At 32.9% G+C, this 12,058-nt stretch overlaps 1 protein-coding gene across 2 annotated transcripts in view; it reads left to right on the top strand.

Moving 5' to 3' along the window:
- TOP3A (topoisomerase 3alpha) overlaps nt 1-12,058 on the top strand; it is a 346,811-nt gene that overhangs the window by 237,413 nt on the left and 97,340 nt on the right. For both annotated transcript variants that reach the window (XM_089791990.1, XM_089791991.1), the window contains one exon: nt 10,527-10,565. In XM_089791990.1, the coding sequence (XP_089648116.1) occupies nt 10,527-10,565 (39 nt within the window). The remainder of the gene's footprint in view (nt 1-10,526; nt 10,566-12,058) is intronic.

Below are 12,058 nucleotides of genomic sequence, written 5' to 3'. Positions count from 1 at the left end.
CCTTCGTTCAAAATTTATTGTTACCCAATTGGTGCAAAATACATACTGCTCTTCATTCTAAGATGTCATGCATCATGTGCAAGGCTGCAATTGCACAATTATGAAAAGTGGTCCAAGTATTAGTAGCAAAAAATGTTGAATAAGTTAACTCATCCCATATGGAAATCTAGAGCCATAAGATGAAAGAATTCGAGAAGGCGAAAGGAGACCAGAATAATATGACAAAAAAATCAAGAAGTCAAAGGTCAAACCATCCGAAGAGTATACAATTGATCAAGTATGGACCTTATCCTTTGATGGATCCACATCAACGAAAGGAAGTCGAGCTGGTGTTGAACTTGTTAGCCTGATGAGAGAAACTTATTTAGCGGTACATAGATTGCAATTTCCATGTACAAACAATGTGGCTGAGTATGAATCATTAGTCATTGGATTGCTCCTCACTATCCAAAAAGGTGCCAAAATCTTACATGTACATGGAGATTTAGACATAGTGTTGAACAAATTTGTAAGTAATATACACGCCATGATAAAAGATTGGGTTGTTATCACAACCGAGTTTTGGATCTAATTGAAAGCTTTGATGCTTTCAGCATTAAAAGGATAAGTTGAACAAGGAATCCTGTAGCAAACTCTGACTCAATCTGCAAGTTCATTGGAACCATTGGCTATGGATTGTCTAAAGAAATTCATAGTTGAGCTAACTTTAGTGCCATCAGTTCATGACAACATCACAAGTGTCTAAAGATGATAAACATATCCTCAATTTTCGGACAAGCTCGAGGGTCTTTGAAGCACAAGTGATTTATGAAGGAGAACAACAAGAAGCTCAGTTTGAAATTGTTGAAGTATAGCATCAGTCGAAGTGATATACTCATTACATTGAGTATTTGTATTCATGATTTATATGAACATTGTTTTACGTCTTATATTATTGATAAGAATAATATATGTGTGTGTGTGTATTTATTTATAAATGACTTAACTAATCAAGCTCTTATAATTAGAAGAGACTATTATGTTATGAAATTCCTGAATGTAATTGTTTTACCACCACATGATTGTCGATTGAGAAGTAAACTAATTGTGTTTGCTTATACAACAATGGTGATCAAATAGGGACATGACCCTACGTGGCCTTTGGCCATGTAGAGTCATGTCTCTATGGGGTCATGACTTTGTTGTTAAGGTTGTAGCTTCTCTTAGATTGATTTTATCATGAGATACCTCGTTGATGGTAAATTATCCTTATGATAATATCTTATATATATAATATATTACTTATATGTATAATATATTACTTATATGGTTAATATATTAATATTACATATATGCTTAAAGGCGAGTTATACATATAGTTATTTATTAACTAATGATGATTAACTATAGGGACATGTCTCTTGAAGAGACATGTCTCCTCTCATATTTATTTGAGATCCAAATCTGCATTTGAAAGACATCAATTACAATGGCCATGTTAGTACATTTGCAGAAAAGATTCAAGTTACTCTTTTCAAGTTACTCAACATGGTATCAAAGCCTAACTGCGAATGCAAGGAAAAATTAATTTTTTATTATTACAGTAGAAACACTTGTTTGGACAATAGCAACCTTGTCAAGAAGGTCATGTAGTTGGAAGAGATGGCTCTATTAAAGATGTTCAATGATATCAACCTAGTCATTCATGATATCATCTGGGTGATAGGATAGAGAATTTCTTAATCAAATAGTATTATAGACATGTAATCTTGGCTCGATAATATAAGCGAAAATTAGAAGCTCTACCCACAACCCGATTAGTTCAAAAGCCTTCAAGGTAGCAACTGATCGACTCATTGTTGAGCTTCCATATATTGGTTGATTGTAGGACTCCAACGAAGGTTCGAATTAGGAAAGACATCAGCTGAGCATCAAATTGGTATTTGTTCAGCCTACATGGAGGAATAAATGGATTTGAATATGATTGGGCAACCATTTATATGTACAAGTGAAATAGGATGGTCTGCTGAATAAAAAATCCATAAAACATGCTACTTGGCATCCATGAGGGCAAGAAACATAGGTAATTCTATGTAAGGAAAAGAGAGACTATCCTAGTAAATAGATTTTGATTCATAAATGAACCCATGGTGGGATTTGGATAAACCATCGAAGGAAATATACAAGGAAAGCAAAAATATATTATATAATACAGCCATGGATGAGTGATAATTAATAGCAGGGCAACAAAGACATAACATCGAATTAGAAAGGAGCACTGAGGTGTATCGTTCACAAGTCATGAGGAATTATATAGTAACAAACCATAGCCACCATTGAAGAAATTGACATGCACAACAATGAAGAGAGGCAAGTACAAGATGATTGCATAGAGAATGGAACCCATGTGTAGTAGTAGCACATGCCCCACAAAGAAAGTAAGGTATCATGGATAGTATAAATATTTCTTTACATCATTTAAACATTATATGTATGATGTGGTCCAGGCATCAAATTTAAAGGAGAGTGAAAAAGAATGGGTCCGCCTAGAGACATGTCAGATTGTATAAATGGTGACTGCAATGATAGCATATCGAAATGTATAAAAATATTCTCCATCACAATGAAATGGGTTTTTTGAATGCCATGATAGTGTGTCAACAACTTCTGGATGGAATGACAATTTAATAAAATGATGAAAAATGTGTAAAGGAGGTTAAGAGATCTAAGAAATATATAAATTGATTTGAAAGATTGCTTCAATCAAAGGAGGGTCGGAATGATATTTGCTTGTCGAAACTGATTGTTATCATCAAATGAAGTATGGTGTGGAAGCCAAAATGCATCAAAAGGGGATAGGAGATTTGATAGATCAGAGATTCACATATTCCCTGCACACCGAATGGTGAGTGGTGACTAGAAATAAGACATTTATTGCACCCTTTGGCTCACGATCATTAGATATGATAGTGCAAGGTCACGTCAGCAAATCATAGGTTGCCACTAAGGCTTAGGTAAGAGTGCTACGCACTTTCCTTATTCATTAATTTTGATTAGTAAGGTATCTTTTTGGAAAATGTTACGTATAATATAGTTAAGTAAGACTTATATTAGTAATTTTGTAATAACTATATTATGGAATAATTAAATAAGGTGAAGTAAATATTTGATAGATTATTAAATTATATTTTAATCATCTTGAATACAAAGAATTCAAATAAATGTTAATAAGTAAAGAGACTAGGTGGGTAAGAAGGTAGGGTTGATCCCTAAGGAAAGGGGGGTATGTACTCCACTCTTGGGCTTAGGCTTATTGACCCATGGAACCCCACCTCAATGTCCAAGTACTTAAATGTAGTATAGCGTCTAGACATGGTGAGGGATGGAAAACACCCATTGGAAGTTAGGAGACAGGTCTTAAGAACTAGGGACCCACCTCCAATCAAGTAAGTATAAAAGATGATACGTGGTAGGGTTATATCCTATTGAGTATAATCATGTTTATATATATTTCATATAAGTTTTATCATTCTCCTCTTATTTGGTATGCCTATTATTTATATGAATATGAATTAGGATTGATATATGAAATAAAACAAATTCATTTCACATAGTATTAGGAGATAATGAAAAGTTACATGGAAAGTAATGAAAAATAATGAGATGAGTATTTTCATTATATCCTCAATATTACTTTTGTGGTCAACCTTTTATTTGGAATTCTATATATGAGCTATATACCTTGATATTTTCCTCTGAGAATGTCCTTGCAGGAAAAGGAGGATTAATATCAGATTTAGAGAGAGTCTAACACTTTGTTAAAGGAAAGTTTATTTTAGAAGCTTAGAAGATTTATGTTCGAAAGAGATTTTGACACATCTGTTAGAGGGAGCAGATAGAGGATATGGTTTTGTCAACTGTCTGTGATATCGATCATATTGATTCAGAGGGAGTAAACCAATGCTGTGATGGAATCTTCAGTGATCGATAAATTGTAATAGTCAAGAGGACTGTAATTCATGCAAATATGTGAATATTATAAGAAAGTTGTGAGTTTAATTAAACTATTTACGAGTCTCTCTTTGATAAATGAAACTTGACATATGAGTTGTAGAGTCACTCAAATGGTCATACTCAATCAAGATATTGGCGTATTGTGGATGTGTTTGTATTAGCTTCTACTATTAATCTTATTGAATACCTGGAGCTTCAATGGATGAAAAGAGCAAGTTGGCACGTAGAAAGAAGTTGTCAAATTTGATGTGATGTAAAAGTGCTCAACGACATAAGATGGGAATTTTATATTGTGGGTGGGGGGGGGGGGGGAATAATAGGCAATGTTTCATTCCCACTTGAACCATCCTTAGAAAATGAGATGTTCCATGACCCTCATGGGCAGATAAGTATTTGTATCTTTTACATTTATCTATTCATTTATTTGTAATTCTATACATATTATAAGGGTCATTTGGTCTGATCTTTTCCTTTATGTTTGAGGATATTCTTACAGGAAAAGAAGGTTGGTACATTGCATATGCTACCAAATATTGTGCAGACTCAATCTAATGATAGTAGCTCCAAAGACCTTGATGATCAATATAGATAAACTGAGGCTCTTGAAGCAAACATCCTTGATGATTGAGATTGTGAGATTCTTCTACATTAAGAGGGAGTAGGACACTTCTTCAAAGACAATGCAAGAGCTTAGAAGATTGATAGTCAGAGGGAGTCTAGAAATACATGTGGGTGACTACATTATGTGATGGGCCTACTCCTATGTATATCATGAGGAAGTGATGCATTATCACTAGAAAATCAGACAATTGATTCAAAGTGAGTTTGACAGGCATCCTTGGGTAAAGAGAATTTCTAACGAAGTAACTAGAGGACCTGGGAAAGGAGAAATTTGGTGATGCAATCCTTTGTGAATGATATTTTCTCTATGAGAAGAAGTGCTAAGTGAAATTCTTTGAAATGCATTCTTCTTTGTGAGAGAGATTTAAGGTGAAAGCCTTTGTACCACCCTTTGACTTGGTTCATGGTGGTTACTATTTCACATATGTTATGTAATGAAAGGTGACTATTTTTCATTGACATATATAAACAAAAGGTAACCATTATAAGATGATGATCTTATAAATAGTAGGCCTGTTTTCATGACAGACTTCATTAAGTTGTTGTCCCAATGTGTTGGAAACCATGATAATGAATAGACAGAAGGTAATCTTTGTAAGATGAAGATCTTGCAAATGATTTGCCTATTATTATGACAGTTTTGTGTAGGATATGCCGGAAGTCATTGATAACAAAAGCATTATGATTACTCTAGATATTGTTTCTGACAATTAGAGATCATAACGTATGTTATGATAGTGTTCATAACATTGTGATTGTAGTTATTTGACAAGTCACTATTTCAGAGTGTTAAAGTCAGATAATATGTTGTGTATAGACATCCTTGATATTGATATCTTATAAAATGTTTTTGTCACTTCTCCCTTGCTAAGAGGGAGTGTTGAAGCATAACATCAGTCAAAGTGATATACTCATTACATTGAGTCGTTGTATTCATGATTTATATGAACATTGTTTTATGTCTTATATTATTGATAAGAATTATATATATATATAAAACTTAACTAATTGGGCTCTTATAATCAAAAGAGACTATTATATTTTGGAGTTCTTGAATGTATTGTTTTACCACCACATGATTGTTGATTGGGAAGAAAACTAATTGTATTTGCTTATACACCGACGGTGATCAAATAGGGACATCACTTTGTCGTTAAGGTTGTAGCTTCTATCGGATTGATTTCATCATGAGATATCTCATTGATGGTAAATTGTCTTTAAGATAAATATCTTATATATATATATATATAATATATTATATATTTTATACATTATATATTATTATTATATAATAATATAATAATATATTACATATATGGTTAATATATTAATATTACATATATGCTTAAAGGTGAGTTATACATATAGTTATTTATTAACTAATGATGGTTAACTATAGGGACATGTCTCTTGAAGAGACATATCTTCTCTCATATTTATATGAGATCCAAATCTGCATTTGAAAGACATCAATTACAATGGCCGTGTTAGTACATTTGCAGAAAAGATCCAAGTTACTCAACAGAAAGTGGTGAGATTATGAATTTAAGGACAAACACCATTCCTAAGGAAATGATTGAACTAGAAAGAATTTTTGATGCAGACAGATTAAGTGCTTTCAAGTACCAAACTACTAAATGAGGGGAGCGCGAGAAGGTAAACTTGGGAACAAAAGAGAACATCAAGAATGTCTTTATTGGGAAAGTTTGTACACCTGTAGAAAAGGAAGAAATCTTGAAGCTTATGAAGGAATTCTCTGACGTGATTGCTTGGGGATATGAAGATTTAAAGACATGTGACACTTCCCTCATTACACATACAATTTCACTGAAGCCAAAAAGTAAGCCTTTCACACAAAGGCTAAGATTGATAAATCTACTTTTAGAACCACTAATACACCAAGAAGTAGAGAAGTTGTGGGCTAGAATCATATTTTCAATTTGGCACTCAATGTCGGTTGCCAACCTCGTTCCTGTCAGAAATAAGAATAGAGTAATAAGGTTGTGCATAGATTTTAGAAATCTTAGTAGAGCTTCAAAAAAGGACAATTACCTATTACCATTGTTGGATGAAGTGATACATGTTAATGGTTCTCAAATGATGTCATTTTCAGATGCCAATTTTGGATATAATCAAGTAATGATAGAAGAAGAAGATAGACTGAAACTGCATAGTGCAACTCTTTTTTAAGGTCCAAGGTACATTACAAGGACATAAAATATCAATACTCATCGATGGTGGGTTTAACCATAACTTTATAATTTTAGCATTAGGCATCTCAAAAATGGTTCGAAACAATGGGGCAAGAGCATTTTACTCTGAAGATGGTGGATGAGTCAGAAATACCTTCTAAGACACTGGCTCCAAATGTGAAGATTACCATTGAAGACTACAAAATAAATGACAACATCCATGTCGTACAATAGGGCAATATCAATGTGATGCTAGGCATCCAATGGACGATGACCATTGGAAAGTATTCACAAGATTTCAGGACCATGAAATTCATGTTTAAAGTTAATGGTAGGAAGATTGTATTTGGGCTTATGTGATGAAACCCTTGTGTTATTTCCGCTGAGGAAGTGGAAATCTCACATGAAGATATTGAGGACATAAGGTGTCTTGATACATCAGAGACCCTAAGAAATAAAAGTGAACACTATCATGGATATCTATAACTCTTATTGGAAAGGTTACAAAAAGGTACCATCAAGTTACGAGAAGGTGCAACTTAAGTCGTCACAACACTATTCAAGCACATCAAGAGGTTTAAGGATGATATCAGAGAAACTTACAAGGATTTCGTAGGCATGGTTTATAGAAGACATGTGCCCTTGACTATTCTCGTACTTTTGATAGCGAAGAAGAATGGAACTATTCAAAGATGCTTCAATTACCAGGCGTTTGAACAAAAGAGAAATGATTTTAAATTGCTTATGGGCAAGCATTTTCAAGGAGGGGAGATTGAGATGTCCCCACCCTACCCAGAAACCAATCAAGCATAAAAGACTTATTTTGGTCCAGGTGTGGCAGACCTTGGACATTTTTAAGTTAGTTACAATATAACCCATAATTGTACCTTTCATCAAGTAGATACAAACATGAAGCCCTTGTATTATATTCCTTGTATTATATTGATGTAGGATGTTAGAAACAATTTTATCAGTGATCATTCAAGTGACTTGCACCGGGAATGAATAACAAAGGTATTACCATGAAAGTTGAAGTGATATCATATCTAGGAAAATCATCTTATCAAAAAGACTCTAAGATTTTCTAGACAACTTCTTCAAGAGGCATCAACTTGAGGGATAGACAGTGATAAGAAGGAATGTTTGATACATAAAAGGTACATTAGAAAATGAAGTGATCGATTATGTTTGAAATCCAAGGCACATCATATATTTCTTCAGCCAACTAGTCATTTGTTCAAGACTTGAGTCATGTTGAAAAAATCATAAAGGTAATATAGTTATGAGACCAGAAGATCCTTATATTAATAACAGTTATATACTCAACCAAGATAACTGCATCTCATTTCCATAATTACTGATCAAGAGGAATCAAATATCAGAAATAACATATTGCATAAACCGATATCTCTATAAGAGCAATTTATTCTATCAAGCAAGTACGGTATTAGGTGACAAGCAATCTGTTTCGATTAATAAAACTAAATTTAATAATCAGCATTACCATAATTGACGGCCTAAAAAGGAAGCATATTAAATTCTGTTAGCTAATCCTTAGTACCAATTAGTTATTCACATAAGATGCGATTACCACAAATTAAATACTCAATTGCCAAGTGGTGCAATTACCAAGATTTAAATACTCAATTGCCAAGTTGTGTGATTTGCTGAGAATTGTGAAGAGTAGCAACTTCTCATGTTCATAACCCTTCAAGACATACAAAAGAGACATCCACATCCTTCCGACTAAGATTATTCATTCAACCAAATCATTGTATATTTGTTGTAGTCTCAAGTGGAATTTTTCCACCGTTGGCAACACAAGAATGCGTGCATAGAGATATTAATCAGATATGGCATGCAAGGATAACATCACATGAGCAAGTTAGATATGTCATAAACAGTGGAATCCTACAGGTTATAGTTTCATAATATCGCTGTCATAGAGATTGTGTACTGATCATTCCTTCAATCCATAAGAGATCGTTGTTAAATCAGATTCATCACATAATCAACAAGTAAAAAGTATCAGAGAGTGATAGTCAACTTCCAGCCATCATATCGAGCTTATCGAATTGGATAATTGTGTATACAATCAGACCAAGATCAGAAACAGCAATATTCATTGTAATCCTTTCAATTCATATAAGACCATAAATCTTCAAATCTGATTCTTATAGTCAGATTGATATTAAAGTCCCATATTTATATCAATAAAATAGATACAATCCTTATAATATCAAAGTGACACATCAGCAACTGCTGAATAAATCTCTTATCATATTCAGATTGATATTTATTTCATCAGCATTTATGTTGCATTAGAGTTTGCGATATAGAGTTATCTGTGTTGATCAAAAGCAGTGTCCATTACATAACAATTATACCATCATTCAGAATCATATCAGAACGATTGTTTGGTAATATAACTTTTTGCAATAACATTGAGATAGTCAACATTTGTATCAATCGATCCCTCCATTAGGGATATTGTTGCTATACCTATTTGCAAGTCATATAAAATACATACATTAGTAGGTAATAAAATATTGAACAGAAAGAAGTCTCTTATGATCTATGAATTAGAAATTTCACAGGGGATATAACGCCAGCTGTCTAACTTATAGTAGTTGCAAATGATTGATCTCACAATTGATCCTTGTAAATAATGTTTCCAAGCAGGTTCTCTCCTATCACTTTGATTTCCACTTCCTGATGCCATTGGATGCAAAGTGCAAACACGAGCATTATAGACATAAGGAAACAACTTTATTCATTGCAAATGCTAGCATTGAACTTCTTTTAAATAGCATAGAATCATTGCTTCAAAATTAAAAAGCAGTTCAATTTTTTTTTTTCAGAAACTTAGGAATGAAATATTAAAATTTGTGTCTTCAGCTCGACAATTATTATTACCTTACAAGCAGATATGGAGATACTAATATATAATAAGTAGAATGCAACTGGAGTCTTTAGAAGTTGATGAAAAATTAAATGAACATTTGAGAGGGCCATAACCATATAAGTGCACAGCGAATTTGTACTATTAAGATGCATCCCATTGAAAGGATGTAGGCTTCTATTTTGATTTTGTGGGCAGTTCCATGGAATTACAAAAATTGCAGCTATATGATTAAAATGAATCTTCTTTTGTACAATAGGATCCGTGTGTTTATAGATGCAACTTTAAGTTGGTATTTAAAAGAGGGGTCAAAAGCTTCGCCCACCAACTTAGGGGCTTTTTATGTTCATGTGGTATTGTGGCATAATTATTAAATTCTAATTTCCAATTACCACATAGATTCTGATTCCTAGGTTTCCAAAGTTTAAAAGAAAATAATTAGTGTCTAATATATTCTATATGGCATTTCTCCTTTCTAAAATATGCATTTTTCATTAGAAACAAAAAATCACCTAGCTTTGTAAACTCTGATCAGTTGTCTGGAATAACCTAAAAGTAATTGATTTAAAATCTTTATAGAAACCTTTGCAAATATTGTGTAGTTATTATAGGTTTATATTAAATATTGGGCTAGATTAGAAGTTTTTTAACATTATCTCATATGTGTGATTTTGTTGTTCAATATTTTTCATGAAGTTCTTTTATAAATTGAATATCTAAATTTAGAGGCAGGTATTTAGCTACTTTTTTTAGACATTAGAGTTTAGAGTACAAAGCTTGGTCAAAAGTTAATTGATAAGGTGACAATTTTTTTCCAGGATGGAAAGTTCATGGTTGGATGTCAGAATTTTCCACTTGTATGTATATCCTCTTATGAAACCAAATATTTATTCTACAAGTAATTTGATATGGATGCATGTGTCTAGAAATAGGGGCCTTGTTCATTTATTAGCACCAAAAGACAATTTCGAGAGAACAACTTGTTGATACAAACTATTAAAAGAGTTCAATCTTTGTATTGATTCATTGGTGTCTGTAGTTTTTTTGAAGGAAAAAATCTATTGCATAGTAAAATATGGCATACTTGGAATGTTGCACAATGTACCATGTTTTCTTTTTTTTTGGGTGGTCAATGTATTTGTATTTCTTGTAAAGAATGAGAATTTGTTTGCTTCTATTAACAATAAAGACACACAGTAGGTTTTGCAAAATGTTGTTTATTTATGAAGAGTTTCATTATAGGCCATTGTGTGGGTATACCACCTTTCTAATGATCATTTATTGAGAAAAGTTGTGTCAAAAATTTCTAACATTTCTTTATTTCATGATAAGATTATCTCCCAAAATCTGGCTATGTCCCCTGCTGAATCAATAAGAAATAGATGTGTATGTTTGCAATAAACTAGTAAGTTCCGTTTTTAAAAGCCCTAATTTTTTTCACACAAAACCACGACCAAGCTCAAGCATTCCAATAAGCCCTTCTGATTTTTAACAATTTTTTGGTTTTCTTGTGATTTTTTTGCAAATTTGGAAGAACAGCCAACGATGAGATGGAGGCAATTCAAACTTAGAACTTAAGTAGGTCCATGTTCTGAGTTGATCATTACAACCAAGCAAGGGATTTACTCAACATCCCTACAACAAAGCAAGGGATTTACCTTAATGATATAAATGCCACCATAATTATCTAGACAAATGAGTTCTATTCCTGCAATTTTCCTTAAGGTCATTGTATTTTATCATATTCCTTACTTGCTCCCGATATCTCCCAAAAGCTCGATATCTCTCCAAAGTTTTAAATACATTACATCCAACGAGGGAGATAGAGGAGTTGCCAAACAATAATCCAGATAGGGAAGATATTTCTAAGCTTTAGCTGGCTCAATATTATTCCTTACTAGTTACTAGGTGTTGTTTTGCATTTTGTCATCACAAAATGTAGGTAACAGTACAAAACATTTTCAAACTAGTTTCGCATTTCTCTGAGATGAATTTGTTAATTAGATTGGTTAATGTTGATTGATTAATCAAATCCAATTCACGTAACAAATTCTTTTATTGAAGGCGTTCGTCGTCTTTTTCATTTTTCTGTTTGTCTAGCCTATGCTTGATTTTTGACGTCTTCAACGTCCTTTTTCTCGTTTTTTAGTGTGTGTTTGTTGGTTTTTGGTCCTTCAGTTTTGCTTAAGTCATTGCTTTCAGTTTTCCCTTCAATTCGGTATATCTTACGGTCTAATTGGGGTTGGCAATCAAAAGTTATGACCATTTTAGTGCCCAAAAAGTGGGCCTTTTTTATGCAACTGCACAAATTAAAAATATTATGTTATATTTTTAATTTGACATTCACTTC

The sequence above is a fragment of the Cupressus sempervirens genome, chromosome 7, assembly GCF_028749045.1.
Source record: "Cupressus sempervirens isolate cs-2001-9-10 chromosome 7, ASM2874904v1, whole genome shotgun sequence".
NCBI lineage: Eukaryota > Viridiplantae > Streptophyta > Pinopsida > Cupressales > Cupressaceae > Cupressus > Cupressus sempervirens.
The sequence above is the reverse complement of the archived record's forward strand: the minus strand, read 5'-3'. Positions and strand labels throughout refer to the sequence as shown.